Source organism: Homalodisca vitripennis, chromosome 2 (genome assembly GCF_021130785.1).
Source record: "Homalodisca vitripennis isolate AUS2020 chromosome 2, UT_GWSS_2.1, whole genome shotgun sequence".
In the NCBI taxonomy this organism is placed as follows: Eukaryota; Metazoa; Arthropoda; class Insecta; order Hemiptera; family Cicadellidae; genus Homalodisca; species Homalodisca vitripennis.
Window position 1 is genome coordinate 44003742 of NC_060208.1, and position 21597 is coordinate 44025338.

The 21597-nt window shown below is 31.6% G+C and overlaps 2 protein-coding genes across 6 annotated transcripts in view; one reads left to right on the forward strand and one right to left on the reverse strand.

Annotated features, from left to right (window-relative positions):
- Positions 1-2868, forward strand: part of LOC124353866 (xylose isomerase-like) — a 28408-nt gene extending 25540 nt beyond the window's left edge. The window contains exon 9 of the mRNA XM_046803897.1: positions 237-2868. Within this exon, the coding sequence (XP_046659853.1) occupies positions 237-404 (168 nt within the window). The 3' untranslated portion in view covers positions 405-2868. The remainder of the gene's footprint in view (positions 1-236) is intronic.
- Positions 2869-3848: 980 nt separating this feature from the next.
- The window catches only part of LOC124353867 (uridine-cytidine kinase-like 1), a 53808-nt gene continuing 36059 nt past the window's right edge, over positions 3849-21597 (reverse strand). For 3 of the 5 annotated variants that reach the window (XM_046803900.1, XM_046803898.1, XM_046803901.1), the window contains 3 exons: positions 19978-20143; positions 16395-16537; positions 3849-4148 (listed from right to left, as the gene is read on the reverse strand). In XM_046803900.1, coding sequence (XP_046659856.1) covers positions 4092-4148; positions 16395-16537; positions 19978-20143 — 366 coding nt within the window. In that variant the 3' untranslated portion in view covers positions 3849-4091. Of the gene's footprint in view, positions 4149-15412; positions 16538-19977; positions 20144-20362; positions 20480-21597 lie in introns of those variants that run through there. The other 2 variants (XM_046803899.1, XM_046803902.1) reach the window with 2 other exon arrangements.

Here is a 21597-nt window from a genome sequence, read left to right on the forward strand (position 1 = left end):
AGTACAAATTTACAATAAAAACATAATTTTCTAAAATTATTTCATTTGCTGTATCAAACTAGTAATTAATTTTAAAATATGGCTTATTATATATATATATATATATATATATATATATATATATATATATATAATAAGCCATATTTGAAAATTAATTACTAGTTTTATTAATTACTATATATATATAGCTTATTTCACTTTTAATACTTTCACACTAAAGTTTCCCAATGTGGCAGCAACGCTACCTGAGCTTCCATTCCGGTTTCGGCAGCCGATTCATGAACGGGGAGGCCAGCTTGGAGGAGTGTGAGGAACACACTCGAAAGCAGAACGGAGACGCCAGTTACGCTTCTGGCCGCTCGGAGCACTGGCAGGCTCTGTTCCACCGTTACACTCAGAACTGAACAACCAGTCAGTCTTTTACACTCTCTCCGAAATAAGATTGACCTTCTTCTCCTCTTCTTCACTTTGAAATTTAACATTGCAAGATTGTAGGCTCAGAAATTTAGGAGTTTTAGTTGTGTTGGGTTTATAAGTATCAAATTTTGTTGTGGTTTGTTGTTGTTGGTGATGGATAGTTGGAAAAGACAATGGTGTTGTTAAAATGACAATATCCTCACAACAATTCTATTATACTATCCATTATCCTGTCTAAACCTCTCCTATGTCATAGGAACTCAAGATATACTAGAAAAGATTTAATTAATAATTAAAAGATATACTAGAGCTTTAATTTTCAGGGATTAGAAATAGAATATTATTACTATTAAGTTTTGATTCTAACATAAAAGTTAGGGCTGCTGGTGTGGAATGTGGCGGTCATACCATTCTCATTTGTTATTTAATCCGCTGTGATAGTATTCACATAATTTTGTTTGTTTTAAAACTCCTTTAAAAGAGCTAAGGTAACAGAGGAGTTACACAATACCACTTTACATAATTAAAAATTATCACCTGAAGCAGGTAAAATTAGATATGGTCTTAGAAACATATTTACACACCCCACCAGTAGCTCTATAATGACTAGTAATAGAATATTTAACTATATCTTTTTAATTTTGTCTTTTTTTATCAAAAGAAAACCATTCACTTTAAAAAAACTTTGTTCCAATAGAAAAAAACATTGATTTTTGTTTAAAGTTGTTTGGTTTGTTCCATTTATTTTTAGTTTCTTAAAATATGAGATACAAAATAACAGAAAAGTTGTATCTTTATTAATCATGATATTAACATTATATTTTAATATTATTAGTATTTATTTTCCTGTTTTTTATTTACTATCTACATTAATAAAAATCATAAAATTGTATTATATGTAACTTGTAATTACTAAGTACTACAATACTCATAAATTATTGAGATTAAATTAAATTTTATTTTATTTATTTTATTTTATTTATACTCATGAATTAAATGATTTGAGATACTAAGGAAATTTGAAATTTCCTTAGTCGTGTTACGAGAAATATATTTTATTTAATTAATTAAATAATTAAACATATTTAACAATGTGATTTGCAAATAATTAATTATCACTTCTTAACTATGGTAAATAAAATATGAATTTGATTTGTTTAGTTTAATAAGTTTTTATGTGTTGTTAGTTTTTAAGAACTTAGATTTTCTCGACATTAATTTTTGATCTCAAATAAAGTGTGTTTAGTTTGTCTATTCATGTTTCATAGAGGCCGCCAAGCACAATTTAAATTTATTTTAGTCTTTGTGTTGATTAGTTAACCACTGGACTAGTCATATTAATGTAAATCTGGAAGTGTGGATTCTTTGTGCCATGTTTTAATAGTTAGGCTAGAATATCTTCCAAAGATTAGATTTTTAAGAAGTCATATAGTTATTATTTCTACCAGATTATAATGCCATGAGCAGTGTTTAATATCTGAAACAAAATTAAATTCACAGCAACATTTGACTTTTCTAGGTGTTTTGATCTTATAAAAAGTACCCAAGCTGTGATTTGGCCATCTAATAATAATTAATGATTAAATACGAGAGGCTATATAGTGTTGTAATCAAGAGATTATATTTCACGTACTTAGTTGTAACACTATTTTCTTGTACATTGTTGTCTTCACATTTTGAGAAATATGAAAATTTCTCAAAATTGTATTCAAACAAATATAATGAATACATTATAATAAAATTAAGTTAATACAATATATCAAAGTTTCCATAATGAAAAGAATATTAAATTATGCAAATAAATATTGATTAAGTGTTAAATGATATATGAATTAACTTATTATAATTTTTGAATAATTTAATTAGTGTAGTATTTTAAATCTGTATTAAATTTTGATGAAAAGTTTTAACTAGTACCTTAATTATATTATTACAAATTTTAAATGATATTTAAATTGCTTTAGTAAAAACTGAAGTAATTTGTGCCTTATCTATGAATACAAGTAATTATTCTCAAAAGATCAACTGAAAGGATCATATCTGACATTTTCTTGAATGATTAAATGTAATATTTGTATTTACTTTAAATAAATACTGTTTAAATATTACTTAACAATATTTTATTCAACAGTTGCATAGAACACTTTTATGTCTTATGTCTAGTAATTAAATTGTATCGACTAATATTTATATAAATTATATTTTTAATTATTTAATTACCAATAGCTGGATTATGTGTGATCTCCAGTTTATACAATTTCTTGTGTATTTTAACTGAATATTATGCCACTTCACTAAACTGTCTAGTTTTCTACATCAGAGAACTAAAATTAATTTTAGTGAATTGCTGTTCCCGATGTCTGGGTATTTTTCTCTATTGTTTAAAAATGTATTATTAACTAAATTTATTTTTCCTTAAGTTTTTTTATTAAATAATAATAAAATGTTGTATGTGTGTCTTCTTATTTTAAGTTGTTATTATTCCCTAAAACATATAATTTTAACACCTTCACTGCAGCTCTATACTAAATGATCTTGACTTCTCGTATCAACTATATAATGCAATGAATTACTGATCTCAGTGTTATTTTCATGGGTAGAAAACCACAGGTATGGATTGGTCCCAGAAATACACATTAGGGACAAAATGAAAAACCCGATATTATTTGTTACTCTGTGTATATATTTATTTACTTATTTAATTTCAATAAACATTGAAACACAAAAAGTACTTGCTCCGCCGGGAGTCGAACCCGGATCTCTCACTTGCCGGGGTGAATGTGCTACCATTACACCACAAAGCGCTCACTTTTTCCGATTCAATTATTTTGTATTTGGCCATATCTGTCACATATGCGTTTAAATAAGCAAACTAACATATGATCGGAAGACCAAATACCTGTCAAACGACTTTTATTTACATTAAATTGTATAAATGGCAATAGCCTTATACAATGTTTATTGACATTTTATATATATATATATATATATATATATATATATATATATATATTAATCTGTATAAATGGCAAGAGCCTTATTTAATTTCAATAAACATTGAATCACAAAAAGTAGTTGCTCCGCCGGGAGTCGAACCCGGATCTCTCACTTGCCGGGTGAATGTGCTACCATTACACCACAGAGCGCTTACTTTTCCCGATTCAATTATTTTGTATTTAGCCATACCTGTCACATATGCGTTTAAATAATATATATATATATTATTGAGTGGGCATCTGTGATTGAAATATCAATATTCTATATACTTCTACATTACTTTAAATATGGAAGCTTGTATGACTGTATAATAATTCTTAGTATTTGAGAGTATCAGATATCATTTCTAAAAGCACCAACTCTTACACTACACAAATACACTTACAGTATCATACTCACCTAGGTCAGTACATCATAATTAAATTTGGCAAATATTTCCACAGAATATTTTTATTCTCAACAATAAGGTTATTTCCCTTCCACAATGAATACCATCCTTCCAAAACGTAATAAGAATATCAAACTATTTCATTCACTTATATCAGAGTATATAATTGTTTAACTAATTGCAAAACTAAAAATAATTAACGTGGTAAACATCACACAGTTTAATCTTTAACAACCATAACTCACTGAACTATTTTAACATCAAATTCATGCTTCCTCAGACTGCAGATTCAGTGTAAATCTAATGACGATCTTTTCGGAAAGTTATAGAGTGGAATAGTGTATATCTGCAACAGATCAATCATTACCGATGTCAGTAACATGAAAACTTTAACTTAATTTATACCTACCATACAGATTATTGTATACGTGTGTAAAACATAAATAACAATTTTATTAAAAACCCGAATGTCTGAGAAAGAGCTTCCTATGTTTGAAAAACATCATTTTACAAAACAAAAAATATGTTAGAAACAAATGTATCTTATGAAATATTAAACTAAAATTTTTACGCATTTTCAACGATGGGTAGTATAGATAAATAAAATATTTTTAACAGTTATGCCATTGTTCAACCCCTATTATGGAGGTCTTTTTGAGAGAAGAATGGTGAAAAATTGAGGTCTTGTTGAATTCATCCAACATCATGTTCAACTGGAATTCGAATTTTTCCTTTATCCAAATGGTACTCATTTTGGACTGGTCAGAAATGAGTTTTCTTTCTGTTGTCTCATCAATAACTTTAATTTAAAGTATTACTCAATGGATTATTCCATTTAAAATTTGGGATACCTCCAACTTGTCTTTTAGGGAGGGAAAAAGGTAATTGTGTAATCTACTGAAATGTCCTTAACACCAAAAATTGTTGCAGAAAGATTAATCTGGATTCTTGTAGCTACATGACGAGGCCAGATCTATCTACCCACTTTTCTTGGCAACGAGCATCCAAACACAATTACTATGCAGGGTCGGAGCTCCGTTTTGCTAGGACATACTAGTTCTTTCTTCTCAATGTTATCTAACTGAGGAGTACAATAACACTTTAACAATTACAATTTATCTGTAAATTGTATCACCTGTTTTTGTTTCTCAGCAAAAATAAACAGTCCAAAAAATTTTTGTTAGACATTAATATTTATTTAATGTAAATCTTGCTGATACTCAATGGTTTCTTGGGCTAAGCTTCTACAATTGTGAATTAACATTGGAAGTTGATCATGGTTAAATAAGAGTTTTTGAAAAAACCCCTTTGTCGTCATAAACTAAACACCAGGAAATTGACAACTAGTTGATATCTCCTTTAGCATTAAGTTTTATTTCATCCACAATTTAATTTTGTACACATGCAACTTCAGCATTTTATATAGGTCATAAACCGTTCTTTTAATAAACACAATTGTAGACTAAATAAAGTTGAGATTACTTAAACAGTCAGGAACAGAACTGTTGGCCTAAATATTAATTAGTGATTTGAAATAGGTTTTTTTAGTTACAATTACAAAATGTTTTTAGTTCAGGTGAATCTTTACCCAACTCACAATCGTTGTTCAGTTAACTCTAACTGAAAGTGACTGTAATTGTCTTTTTTGTGCCCACAATTAACAACTTTCATTATTTTCCAAATATATTTAAATAAAGCAAATATTTTTTTTTAATGTGTCAAGTTTAATTTTTTATGTTGATTATCTAAAAAAGAAATAAAGATAAAAATCTTTGGTTTATGCCAAATTCTTTGGTATTTCAGCTTCTTTCTCAGAATGTACTGCAAATGTGTGTTGCCCATTGTACATTTCTAATTGGGTGCACCTATCTACAGTTCGAGGACTTTACCGGCACATGTAACCTTGAGTGTGTGGTAATGGGCGGGAGGGGTGGCGGGATAGCATTATGCGCTGCGTCCTGAAACACATTTCCTATGACTCATCGGCGACAGCCTCCTTTCTCGAAATCGTACTGATGCAATAAACTCATCGCAGTCGCTAAAAATCAGTCTGTTTTGTGATGATGCTGAGTGTGGTGGTTGCTGGAGCTTTGTTTTTACTGATCAGCTAAAGTCAAAATTCAAAGGTAGAATAATTTTCGAAATAGTGAGTAATGTTTATAAATTTATGACGGAAGAGACGATCAAACTGTTAATATTCTGTTGTCGAAGGCTTGTCAAAGAACTGCTCCAGCAATTGGTGTATCAGTTGTGGCTCAAATAAACGGTGAGCTTAAAAATGTAAGGTTAGTAATCAGTGCAAGGCAAGTTTTACTACAAAAATAGCCGACGACGTAGAACAGTTACTTATTTAGATGACTCGATAAGTGTGTAGTGAGATGACTTGTGTACAATTTCACATTATAAAACATTGGATATCGGCTGAAAAACTATTGAGGGAGGCGCTAAGGGTTAAAATACACTTCCAGGGCTGTGAGAATAGTTTGAGGTGGATATTAAAGGACCTGAGGTTTATTTGGCAAAGGACAGCAAACAAGAGAAAATTCTTAATAGAAATCCAAGAGAAAAGGATAGCATATTTCAGAGCATTACAATATTACGGGGAGCAAGGACGCCCAATTATTTATTTAGATGAGTCTTATATACCATTGTCTTACTTATCTAACCAAACTTGGTCTGATGGCTCAAATAGAGGGATACATGTTCAATTAAAAAGATTATTGCGCCTTCATTTCAGTGGCTAGCACGTAAACACAACCCGCTACACAGATAGCGTTTATTTGTTGAAAGGGTAGTATTTGGGTTCCGTGAGTGCAGCAAAATTCCTCCATCTGTACGCACGAGTATTATACTGCTCAGGACAGTCAAACCATGCCCCTTCAATGACAATATAGCAGGGCTCTAGTACACACAAGTATTATACTACTCAGGAGGGTCAAACCATGCCTTTTCAATGATAATACAGCAGGGCTCTAGTATATGCAAGTACTCGTATTATACTACCCAGGAGGGTCAAACCATGCCCCTTCAATGAACAGACCATGCCCCCTCAATGACAATATAGCAGAGCTCTAGTATATACAAGTATTATACTACTCAGGAGGGTCAAACCATGCCCCCTCAATGACAATATAGCAGGGCTCTAGTACACACAAGTATTATACTACTCAGGAGGATCAAACCATGCCTTTTCAATGATAATATAGCAGGGCTCTAGTACATACAAGTATTATACTACTCAGGAGGATCAAACCATGCCCCTTCAATGAACAGACCATGCCCCCTCAATGACAATATAGCAGGGCTCTAGTACATACAAGTATTATACTACTCAGGAGGATCAAACCATGCCCCTTCAATGAACAGACCATGCTCCCTCAATGACAATATAGCAGGGCTCTAGTACATACAAGTATTATACTACTCAGGAGGATCAAACCATGCCCCTTCAACGAACAGACCATGCCCCCTCAATGACAATATAGCAGGGCTCTAGTACATACAAGCATTATACTACTCAGGAGGATCAAACCATGCCCCTTCAATGAACAGACCATACCCCCTCAATGACAATATAGCAGGGCTCTAGTACATACAAGTATTATACTACTCAGGAGGATCAAACCATGCCCCTTCAATGAACAGACCATGCCCCCTCAATGACAATATAGCAGGGCTCTAGTACAGATAGCCGCTTGGTGAATGGCGTGCGGCTGACGCATGCGCAGAGAAGCCTATCCCCCTCTTCGCCCGGCCACGTGGTGCAGTACAGTCACAGGTCGCATTCGTTTCGTTCAGTCTGTCTTCTGCTGCGGTGTTCTGTTTAGTAGTGTCTGACAATTGTGATTGTTTTGTTTATGTGCGACAGTACGTTGTATTATTTTAGCAATTAGTGATGGCTGATCAAGGCAACGAACTATTTAGTTCAAAATTAGTGAATAAGGTTAAAAAGAGCCAAACTCGAGAAATAGTATCTAATGTAGCAAAATTTATGAAAGCCGAAGCCGATGCTGACCGGTTTTTTATTGACATTAAGAAAGTTAATGCGGGAGTAAGTGCTGCCACTGGAGTTTCAGAAAGGACAGTGACAAGGATTAAAAGCAAGAGGAAAAAACTATCTGACACATCTTTCGAAACGCCAAATCAAAAAAGAATCTTACCTAAAAGAGTGACGGGGTTAGACGACTTTAATTTGGGCGTTGTCAGGCGTATTGTGGATAATTTTTACCTCACTGAAAAACAACTTCCTACTCTAAAAAGTATACAAGAAAAAATGCGATCAGACATGAATTTTATAGGATCCAAAAGCAGTGTAAGCCGCATCTTGCGACGAATGGGCTACAAGTGGAGGACAACCAAAACAAACAAAAAGATATTAATGGAGACTCAAGATATTTCCTACAAAAGATTTGTGTTTTTGAAAAAGATTTCTCAATACAGAGCTGAGGAACGTGCAATTATTTATACAGATGAATCATATATTGATTCAACACACGTCTCCAAAAAAGGCTGGTCGGATGATTCCACAACGGGTTTAGCTGTCCCGTTAAGCAAAGGAAACCGCCTGATATTTTTACATGCCGGGGGTGAGATGGGTTTTATAAAAAGACTGCTTAGTTATGTGGCAGGCAAATCACAAAAAAGGAGACTACCATGATAATATGAATCGTGAAAGTTGACAACGCTTCCTATCACAACGTGGAAATTGATAAAAAGTCCTACTTCAAATTCAAGGAAATGTGATATGCAAGCATGGTTACTTGAAAAAAATATTCCATATTCACACACTATGTTAAAGGTAGAACTTTATGAGATTATAAAAGCTAACAAACCAGCCTACAAAAGATATGTTATTGATGAGCTTTTAGGTGAAAAAGGACATGTAGTCCTTAGATTACCTCCTTATCACCCAGAACTAAATGCCATCAAACTTATCTGGGCTGAAGTAAAAAATTGGGTTGGTGCTCACAGTGTACGTTTTAAAATGGATGAAGTCATAAAATTGGTAAATGATAAGTTTGAGTCTATAATGGTTGATACATGGAAAAAAATATGTGAACATGTAAAGCAAAAGGAATTAGAATTTACAGGGAATCAAGGACCAATTGAAAATGTTATTGAATCTTTCGTTATCAATCTTGGTGAGGATTCAAGTGAAGAAGACGACTTCCTGGAATCTGAGGACAGCAATGCCGCAGACGGAAATCTGTCCGGAATCGAAGAGCTGGGCGATTAAATTACATGGTATGATTTTATTATTGTATTGTATCACATAAATAACTGTGAATGTAAGCGATTAAGTAAAATGCTTAATTTACACTTTTATAAGTTTTTGTTTGATGTTTTATTGTTTTTGAATATCGCATTTAATTAGTAAGAATGTGCTGTAAAATACATGGTTAAAACTTTAAAACATTATAAGGGTTTGCTAATGAAAACCAGTAGGCTAAAAAAAACCCTTTTATGTAATTGGAACTATTTCTAGAATTATGGCTGTAAAAACCCGTATCTAATAGTATGTGGAATAAAAAACATTAAACGTCAAATTATATTAAATTATTGCTGTTGTCAGAATTCATGCGTAAGCTTGACTATAAGGAGTTTGGAACGGGCACAGAACAGAGTGGACTGTACGTCTTACCGCGACGGCACGGGAGGGGAAATGTAGGGGGAGAAGTCTGAGTCTCTCGCTCGCTTCCCTCCCTATGCGCCAAGCACGGTGCTACGGTCTGTACATACAAGTATTATACTACTCAGGAGGGTCAAACCATGCCATTTCAATGACAATATAGCAGGGCTCTAGTACATACAAATATTATACTACTCAGGAGGGTCAAACCATGCCCCTTCGATGACAATATAGCAGAGCTCTAGTACACAAAAGTATTATTACTGCTGATGAATTGGTACTAAATATTAATAAAACAGTTACAACCTTTTTTTGGCTTGAAAGAAAAACTGAAACAACTAATGAAAAATCCAAAATTCTTGGGCTTAACTCTCAACTCAACACTCTGTTCGCATCAGCATATAATCAGTCTCAAAACTAAACTCAATCGAAGCATTTATGCTTTATAACGCATAAAATTTGTGGGGAATTGGAGCAGGACGGAATATAGAAAGTGATATGGAATTTTTTTTTAAATAATGAAGAAACAAGATTAGACAAGTATAAACAGATTTATTTATCATAGGTAGACATAGCCTAGTTACACACAGAACTCTTCTATATGCTCAAAGTTTTTTACACATGCCATTAATTTACACAACCACTTGGATACCAGTGCACGAGACCAATTAAATTACACTCACATAACAGAAAAAAAGCAAGATAAGGACATGTAATTGACTTGATTTAACTTACAACCAATTTTAAACTTCATACATTCCAACAGTAAGTTTAATAGATAATCAATGTCATTACTAACATTCTAGTACAAATTAGGAACAAAGTTAAGAATAGTATATTCTACAAGTGGAAATCACAGTTCTTAGGTTGACGTTTTTAAAATGAGATCCAATTTTATAAAGCAAATTAAAATATAATTTATTTGATTATCTATAAATAATTTTTAAGCATCGTCTTTGAAGAAATAAATAGTGTCAGAGCTAGAAAATCTTTCCATAAGTTTGTGTACAAATATATTAATACATCACAATTATTACTCATAGCTTTCCTCTGGTCATACACATTACTCTGCATGATTAATTGATATTGTTCTTGTAAATTATAGACAATGTATAGGGGTGGCCAGTGACTTTTGGATGACCCTGTATAGAGACCATATTAAAACAAATTCTTTAATGCCTGCTGTAACCATGGAACAGCCTAGTGTTTTATGAAAAATGACCAGCAGTTGGAGGGTTAAAATTTATGTACAGTTACAATGAATAGCAAAATGAGCAAATTAATAACACTAAAGAACAGAGAACAAAAGGTACTTAAGAGACTCAAACACATTGAAAATATTCATTGCCCGCAATGGATACATCAGTATGACCAGAAAAATGCTACGTAATAAATATAAATTAACTTAATCAATGTAGCACCAACAATGAAAACAAGGGATGACCTTATGTTGGTTGGAATCAACAAGTAGCCTGGGCTGTTTGTTGTAGTTCTCACAATTTACTATTAACACAATCACATCACACAAAATTTTTACAAGCAATAGTATATGTGAATAATTAACATGTACTATATCCGTCACTTAAAAGAAAATTGTATGGTTACAACAAATAGCCTGTAAGTCTAAAATATCTAATATAATTATAAATTAAACAAACTATTGTACACATGTATATAGTAACAAAAATTAACTTCTTAATTACCACAGACTGGTATTATTTATTGACTATTAAATAAAGAAATTCATCTTTGGCTTTTAATTCAAACAATACACTAAAGAAATAATTGTATAAAGCACTTAAATTAGTATTATTAATAGGTTTTAAAACCATTTGATTATATCGCAGATTACTCAGTTGCAGCAAACAAGTGACTCATAGATTTGCCATAATTAAGGCAATCAATTTGATCTAACACATACAAAATAAAATGCTAGTTTTGTAAAAGTAAAAATATTATGTGTGAAGTCTACAATGAATGACGAAATTATTAACACAGACATCACTGTTAGCTTGAATATAAATATATTTTGCAGGATATTACCAGCATCCAACCTCTAACAATTTCCTATGGGTTTGAGAGTAAGGAAATTCCTTTTGTAAACAAAAAAATAATTAACATTTCTGTATAATCTTCTGGGTTTACTGGTCAACTTTAATATAGATAAATAATTTGTCATTCAAAATTCCTTAAATTATGGCACAACTTTACCAAAAGAATCATATACCTAACTGTTAAGAAAAAGATTTTCAACCCAGTTAAAAATCTTTGTAGGCAGAATTCACGTCGGCCTATATTATAGTCACTCTTTTAATGGAATTTTGGGGAGATTTTTGGCATTTTCAGTGATCATGTCCCATAAATCAAAACCTGTGTGTGTATATATGAAAGTGTTCATGCAGTATAATATGAGCTTAAGAGCCAAAACTGCTATAAAGTTTAACAGGATCAAATAAAACTTAGTACAGGGATATTTGAAAATACCTTGAATGAGTTTGTTAGTGTCTCCACCAATAAAATAAAATGTTCAAGATGGCAGCGATTGAAAATTTGCAATCTTAACTGTTTTTCAACATAGATCCAAATTACACATTTAATACTAAACAACTTCTACTCTTGTACATTTTTGATATCTCTTAAGGTTGTATGATGGTGACCATTGAAGTTTGAAAAAGGAATGTTATATCTCAGTTATTAATCACCATACGGCAAAACATGTGTTTTAGAATGCTTATGCCATTTACTACAATATTGTTCTTACATGTTTTTGATATCTTGTAAAGTTTCAAGGTAGTAGCTCTAAAATAATGATAGGTATACAACAACATATATATGAAATTTTAGTGCATTTGTTCGCAGTGAATAATTATAAGTAAATAAATTTTCAAACATAATTTCTGATGGTAAAAAACACCAATTTCACATTTTTAGAAACATCATTCTATGCTTTCAACTATTATATCTTTAAAGATTTGAAGATGGTGGAATTGTTAAATTTTACAAGGTATCACTTTTGTACTAATTAATCTCCTTACTAATGATAAGTCTTTTGTTTGATAATCTTTGATGACAGCTGCTCATGAAATCTAACTTTCTTTCGTTTGCACCAGAAAAAATTATATGAACAAAAATGAATTTTCAAATTTCAACCACAAATAGTCCCTTGCAATTCAATATCTATCTTGTATTTCAGTTTCTTAGTTAATAAAATAGATCCTGAAAATGTGTAAAATTGTTAAGTACTTGCAAATGTACAAAAACCTTATCATATTAAGTATAAAAATGTAAAAAAATTAATGGTAAAATTATACACCAAAACAAATTTTATAACTCAAAGCACAAACTAATAAGTACAGCGGTTCGATTATCCAAGGCCATTGGGCCTCAGGCAGTTTAAATATGTGTAAGTTATATATTGTAAATTATTTATAAATATTGATCCTGTAGCAGTGCAGTATAAACTTTAATATATAAAAGTAGTTCTTAAAACTGAAATACATTGCATATGCTAAAAACTAACCAGCTCTTTATAATATTTTAGAGAAAACTACATTTTCAATTAATAATTATTGATATAATGAACCTTATGAAAGGCTAGGGTCTATGAATACTCATACATTAATTTCATTATGTTAAGTTCATTGTGTGTCAACAGATATGCACAAAAAAAACACTGATAAAAACGAAATGATGACAATTAATTAATTCATTTTATAACAAACAAATTGAAATAATATTATGCCGTATACAATAAACTTAAACATACACAAATAAATACATCATAATAAATGTTACTATAATTACAGCATAACTGTATAATACTGAAACATTGTGACTTAGCGAAATATCCTTAACACTGGCCAATTCATAAATAAGTAGTTAGTTATCTTTGGTTTCTGAACTACAAAATAGAAATACTGCATTTTTAAAATAAATAAGTGTTTTCATTCCAAGAACTAAATACATGCTTTCTTGAGGATTTTCAACAAAACTTTTATAGTTATAATATTATTTAATAAATTATTACAATACAATCATTTTAAGTTATCATTTAAATAAGTACTTAGTATAGATAACAACTAACAATAGAGTAATTAAACAATTTTAGAAACAATTGCATTTTTTAATATTGTACATGCATGTTATATGGAACAGCAGATATCCAGATGTAATAATAATAAATAAGTGTGGCAGAGATTTTAAACAAATTTATTTCAATTTAATCAATTATTTATAAGGTTCAAAAGGTAGTTAAATCTCTTAATCAACATATATTTCACTAAAAACTTTTTTAGTGATATTAAATGCAAAAAACTCTCATTAACCAAAGAGTTAGAGGTTTTTAAGTGTTAAGTGTAAAACATTTTTTTAGTAACACATTCCAAAGAATTGTTTAGTAAATAACATTTAATGACATGATAGTTATTAAGAATGGAAAAAGGCTGATATTTGTAAACCACAGGGAATGTCTACAATTTTTACCAAAAAGATAAAATAAATGGATTGTATACTATAATCTGTAATAAATTGAATTCCAAACAAATTCTGATAGATTCACACGTTGTTGAATAAAGAATAGAAAAAGATGATAAATAAATAAAAAGCACTTAAAACATTAAATAAATACCACCACAACACAAGCTAATATCACTAATGTGGTTAAGGAATAAAAATACTAAGTCTTATTGACTAATTGGGCAACTGCCCTAAATACTATGATTTATAGTATTTATTGATTATAAATTCATTATGAATGACCACACAAAAATACTACGTATCAACCAAATAGTACCTCTTACATTATTGTTTTTAAATACTTAAGGAAAACTGTCAAGTGCTAACATAATATGACTCGTGAATGTTTGTTTAAAAATCATTGGCAAGAAACTTTATAGAATTTAAATAAAGTCAAGTATCTTTAATGTTTAGTGTTTCATGGCTATTTTTTGGAATTTATTACATAAATGAGAATGTTAAATAGGATACAGTACTGAAAAAATCAATGCAGTACAGTACTTCATAATCTGCCTTTGCTTCAAATATACAAACATTATATGTAGCTATCATAAAATTTAGAACATTAGTTTTTTTATATACTGATAAGAATAAAGAAACTATACGTAAGGTTAATGCACTGTATATTGATTAAAAAAACATAATAACTCTTCAAGATTTATGCTACAAAAACTAGTTTTCTGTTGTATAAAATTTAAATAATTATAAAACCAGACATTTCTTAAAAAATACTTGTCTTCAAAATAGTATATTTCTAGCAAGACGATGTCTTTATTCATTACAGGACCTGATATGCTATAGTCTGAGGAAAAAATGGTTATCAGATAATAATCTAAAGCTATTTTGTTACAGGCATACAATAATTAACATTACCAACATTACAACATTTAAACTTCTCAAATAAGTCTGATTTACTAATAAACTGTAAATATTTTAAACAAATTCCTAGTTCCATACAAGGGAAAATATCTGTTAAATAATTAGGTATGAGCTAAAATTTCTTTTTTTTCTACTTACGGCCAAAACATTAGAATACAAACAATTAATATGATTTTAGTTTTCACCAAACACATACACAATATTAGTAAAATTATAATGATATTTTGGATTATTCATTGAATTTATTACTTTCTTTGAAATTTTAATATATACTTAATAATAAGGGAAAAACAACATAGTATCCTTTTATTTTAATGTAGAAACTAAAATTAATGAATTATTATCTATACAAATATAGGTAACTTACTTTGTATGATCAATTTGTTTATAGGCTTTAAAATCAGAATATAGTTTTTCGTAAACTTGATGTGACATTCAATACATCAATACAGTAAGTAAATATAAAGCATCAAACATTGAGTATTTATACCGTTTTTTTATATTTTATATAATATAATATCTATTTTTAACAGATTTATATACCATTTTTAAATTATATAAAAATTGAAGGAAAATATTTTTCTTTGTGATCTAGAATTAATCTAAAACAATAAAACATACAAATCATTAAATTGTTAATATGACCAAAAAATAAACCTGTAAAATTTAAAAGTTACATAATGACTATGTGCATTTAAATTTTAGGTTCCAATGCATTGAAAGATTGTTTTTTAATAGACCTGTTGCTTAAAATAATACCAATACTAAACTGATCCAGTACATAACATTTGTTGTAATATTATAAAAGAATTGAGGTAACCAACACAATGCCTGAAAAATATTTAAAAAATAAAAATCTTTTAAGTTGATTTAATTTAACACAATAAAGCTTTTATATTTTTACATTGTGTTTTTAATTGGTCTGAGTTTAGAAGTTATAAAATTGTACATTATGTTTGATAAAATAATTAAAACAAATATACAGTTATTTTTTAAAGATAATTAAATATGTCCAACTTCAAGGCGCAGAAACCTAGAAATAAAAATAAGTATAATTCTTTAAAACTAGTTAACACTACTATAACAATGTACACCTTTTATTTGCAAGTAAATTTTCAATCTTAAACAACATGTTGATTCAACCAGGAAAGTATAGTTGTAGGGGAAAATTTAACTATTAATTCTGAATTTAATTTTTCTTAGTATAGTTTTATTTTGTCTCCTTTTAACTAACGGGTTATAATTTTAATTATTATGAAACCCTTTTAATTACAGCAAAAAGTATTTGGCTACTCCAACGCTTGCTCTAAAATATCAGCCATTGTTGAAAAAGTACTCTAACTTCTCATTAGGATCAACAATACACTTGAATTTTGGATTTAACTTGTATTCAAGTACATGATTTTTCTCAGTGACTTTTTCCCTTTGGACTACATGAAACGCCTTTATTTCACTGAATAATTGAAGCACGAATGAGATTCACTGAGCAGAACAGGTACTGGTGACGGTAACTGGTATGTTTCAACTCAGAAGCATCTAACTACCGCTAGCCTAGGATTACGCTCAAACCTCTCCTGAGGGCTCAGTCCCAAAGTAGCGATCACCAAAGTTTCCGATACCAGGGATAACATAGAACTTCTCGTTGATATCAGGATCCACGGCTGATGTCACAATTTTCACCTGAGGAAAGGCGTAGGCGATGGTGTGTACTCCTGCAACAATTAAGGTAGTTGTTACATATCTGTGAAGGAATAATAAATAATGTTCATTATTTATATTGTATATATGAACATTATGTGCTATTGTTAAGCACATAATGTTATTAAGCCTGAGACTGGTAATCATAAAATTGAAACATTGTACATTCATTCTCTGCAGGTGTCTCTTGGTCCCAGGAAATTTAGGATCCTCATCGCTTACTTCTGAAGACGCAGAATTCTTTGTAGGTTCCCTTGAGATTTTCCTCTCCAGACAGCTATACCATATCATATTTGCGTTTCAAATAGGGCAAAGCACGTTGATTTTGTTGTTGCAGTGTTGCTGATGGCTTTCATTCGTTTTAAGATGTAAAGGCTTGTATTAAATTTCTTACACAGGATGTCAACATGATATTTCTATGATGTTTTTAATCTGTAATTTTTTAAATTTATGCATACACAGTCAATGGAAGTGCTCGACTGGGGAGTTACCATGTGAGAGGAAGGATCAGACTGGACAGGTTGTATCTCATTAATATTTCATTTACTATCAACTTTTTAATGTGAATTTTGATAACATTATTTGTTATTTTTTAATATAATAGCCATAAGATTAAATCGTGAATTATTTTAAGGGTTCACTCAGCCACTACCATTCGTCCATCCATTTAAATACAACTAACGGTACCCCCAGGTAAGCCCATTTTCCATGATCCAATTTTTTCTTCAAATTTCATGAGTGTGTTCGTATGGCTAATAGTAACTATATCATATACATTTTACTCCCAGACTGCCCATCCTGAGACGGGTACCATGAGCCCCCTTTTATAAAAGTTGCCCACTATCAACCATTTTAATTTTTAACCATACCAAATCTTCTTACATGATCTGAGGATGGGTGAAAGTACCAATCAGAAATGTCCCTGGCCAGAAGTGTAGGCTTTTGTGGTACCTTTGGAGCCACCGGCACTTCCAACAAAGTAAAGAAAAACATCACTCAAGACAGTACCAAAATTCAAGCTTAGATCGATCAGACACACAGATGTGTATTAATTATACCTTTAAATGATACCTACCATAGTTCTACAATCAAAAATTAGGATGTAAAATTTGTTTAAGTTTAATGTTGTTCTTAAGGGAAGTTAAATTAAGACGGCCACCAGTATAGCCAGCTCATAATGTGGCTGCAATGATTGAATACTTGGAAGAAACCTTGATTTTTAATTTTAGGCATGATGGAAACATTTCTTAGTAAGTCTGTGTTAGGATTTAATTTGATTTTTAACTACTGTATGTTAACTCTATTTTATGCAGATTCATTTACTTCAATGTAAAACTGCTTTTGTTTAATCCATTTAGAATATTGAATCCCTCATTTTACTAAATTATTATTTTATATAAAATGTAAAAGAAAATTTGTAACGACAGTGTCTTCATTTCCTAGTTTAAAATATTCAAACTTTATAAATTTATTATAAAAAAAGTATCCACTAATGAATGAGTTAAATAGAAATACAAGAGTTAATTTAAATGTACATGAATTTAGATGTAAGCTTCACCTTTTGTGTCAATCCCTCAAGCTTAGATTTATAAATTTTCCTCAACCTCCATATCATAACCAGTCCTTTGTTCACGCTCTGCAGTTCTGTGTTGGTTCATGCCGCATCGGGTTGCATCCTTTGTTTGTGCTGTACCATGACCCAAATGTTCATTGTATCCCACTACTATTATCGTTTTGCTACTAGACTAAATGTTCCGGTATCTACATTTTAATCCAGTTACAGAGTGATCACACACATCAAAAGGTAATTGTGTAGTAAAAAGAAAAAAGTAATCAAGTGAACCAAAATTTATTTTACAAATTGTAATTATTATTAGTATACACAAATTACTTAAATTTTTACAACAAATGCTCAAAATGGCGAACTTGTTCAGTAATGAATGCATGCGTAAACTCGTTTTATCATGTTTGATGACATTTTTTCAGCACGTTTACAGTGATGTTGATTTTAAGGTAACCCAACAGGAAAAAATCTGGAGACATTAAATCAGGGGATTTTGGGAGCCATAATATTTTAAAATAAACACGCTTGTCAAAAAACTCACTTAAGAATTGCATTTTATCATTAGATGTGTGACATGTGGCATTGTCCTGCTGCAACCAACAATCACGTTCATAATTTTCAAGCAGCGAAATAAACTGTATACTGATGTTTTGATACACAACACTGTCTACAGTATCTTCGTAAAAATTAGGGCCCACTATTCGAAGACGTGATATGGTACACCACACTCCAATTTTCTGACACTGCAAGGGAGTTTTGTGGAAGACATGAGGATTTTTGGTTGACCAAATTCTTGTGTTTTGGCTATTGACATACTGACAGCTACTGAAATGAAATCAAGCCTCATCAATGAAGAAAACACATTATATTAGTATTGATCAATATCTGAAATCATCTACAGTACAGTAGGCGCTTTTCTCAATCCGGCTCTTTCAGTTCTTGAACACAATGTACATGATATGCACAAAATTTAAACCCTTCCCATGCCGTAGACTTTGACCAAACTGCCAAATACAGTTATATCCAATATTATAGAATATGTTTCTTGGAAAGTTTTTTTGGTTCACAATGCCTGGTTCACACTCTGTGCTTATCGCGGTTGCCAAGGAAGTATTTATAAACGACCGTCACTCTGCAGCAGGGAGAGGGAGCGCCCATTGTCTAACTTCGACCACCTGCTCATCAGTTTTGTGTCTCCCACAGACCCATAACCAAACACACTCGTGACGTGTATTACTACTTTCTCGGTTGTCACCAGTGCGCGTCAACTACGTATATCGTCATTATTCTTCTGAAATATTTATCTTGTTTGATCTTATAATGTATTTAAACCTTTCAGTTTAGTTACATTTTACAATGAAATTTTAATTTATTTGAAATAAACAGTTTTGTAAATAGTTCTTTTTTATTTTTATCAATAAATATGCCAATTTTAAGTAAAATGCCCTGTTTGATACTTACTTTTGCTTTTACCATTCATAATTTAGTTAAAATAAAAATTAGCTTTGAACTAAAAGAAAAAAATGTTTCATTGTCTTGGCCTTATAGTTAATATATTTATTAGTGGTGTGTGAAGGGTTAATTTTTTAATCACTTTCTGAGCACTACCAATTAAAATCTGAGTGTCTCCTCAAACGTTTTGAAGGCGAGTGTAGCATCACTAACCTCATCCATTCAGTGTCTGTGAAATTTGTGCAAGTACTGCGAAATCACATAATACACGTGCGAGAGCCATTGTGAAGAATTGGAAACTTCACCATAACAATGCGGTTTACCATGTTGTGAATGTTGTACGATAGCTGCTCACGAAATTCGCCATGGAACGTTGCCTCACACCTCATAAATCATTTTCCATATTTTAATCTGTAAAACTATAAACTACTAACTGACCTGATTCAGCCATTAAGAGAGAGACAATAAGAATGTTCTCCTCAGGCACCTCATGGTCCAGCAAAACTCTGATAGCCATCATGGCTGCTGCTCCTGTTGCCACAGTAGCATCCATCAGGATCACCTTGTAGTCCTTGATGTCCTTCGGCAGTCTCAGATAGTATAGCTATAACAACACATTTCATAGCTTACATATCACATATTCTCCTCCAGGCACCTCATGGTCCAGCAAAACTCTGATAGCCATCATGGCTGCTGCTCCTGTTGCCACAGTAGCGTCCATCAGGATCACCTTGTAGTCCTTGATGTCCTTCGGCAGTCTCAGATAGTACAGCTATAACAACACATTTCATAGCTTACATATCACATATTCTCCTCCAGGCACCTCATGGTCCAGCAAAACTCTGATAGCCATCATGGCTGCTGCTCCTGTTGCCACAGTAGCATCCATCAGGATCACCTTGTAGTCCTTGATGTCCTTCGGCAGTCTCAGATAGTACAGCTATAACAACACATTTCATAGCTTACATATCACATATTCTCCTCCAGGCACCTCATGGTCCAGCAAAACTCTGATAGCCATCATGGCTGCTGCTCCTGTTGCCACAGTAGCGTCCATCAGGATCACCTTGTAGTCCTTGATGTCCTTCGAAAGTCTCAGATAGTACAGCTACAACATCACAGTTCATAGCTTGCATATCACATATTCTCCTCAGGCACCTCATGGTCCAGCAAAACTCTGATAAGCCATCATGGTTGCTGCTCCTGTTGCCATAGTAGCGTCCATCAGGATCACCTTGTAGTCCTTGATGTCCTTCGGCAGTCACAGGTAGTATAGCTATATCACTGTGCTTTGCTTACAAATCCCATTTTATAAGATGGTATTGAAAACCCCTTTTATAGTCTAAATGCATTTTTTAAGTGATGTTAATATTAAATAAACATGATTTATTACTTTAAAGACTGAATATTTAAAACTAAAACAACAACAAATATTATGTTTATTTTTAAAGTACTGAATTGAAAAAGTAAAAAAGAATGTTCTTAGCTTTATTATTTCAAAGATGATTTCATGTTCAATACAAAGGCTGTCCAGAAGTAACATACGTTTTGACATAATGTCACAATGGGTGGGACTACCACCACCATCTTGGTGTCAGAGTGTTCCTAGATGCTTGATACAGTAAAGTGTTAAAATGAGCACTGCAAATTGAAAAAATCAACAACTACAACGAAATTTTTGGGGAAATGTTCTGAGAGTTCCACATTTGTGAAAAAGATGATGTTCATGTACTATTTTGTTGATGTTTGTCACCGATTCATCACTTACAAGACGGCTTGCCACTACGATGCTCATCGTGAACACGGGTTTGTCCATTTTTTAAATTTATGCACCAATGCCTCACTCAACTTAAACTCATTATTCTTTATCCATACACATCATAAATCTGGTGATAAATTTCAATTAGTTTGTGATTTTTCACCACCAAAAACCTTACTACAGATAGCACTTCACAACTAGCAGGATTTTCAATTGCAGCGCTCTTTTCAACACTCCAATGCATACAAAGTACGATAGGCATGATGCACACTCTACCACGGCTTTTTGCATGCTGTATG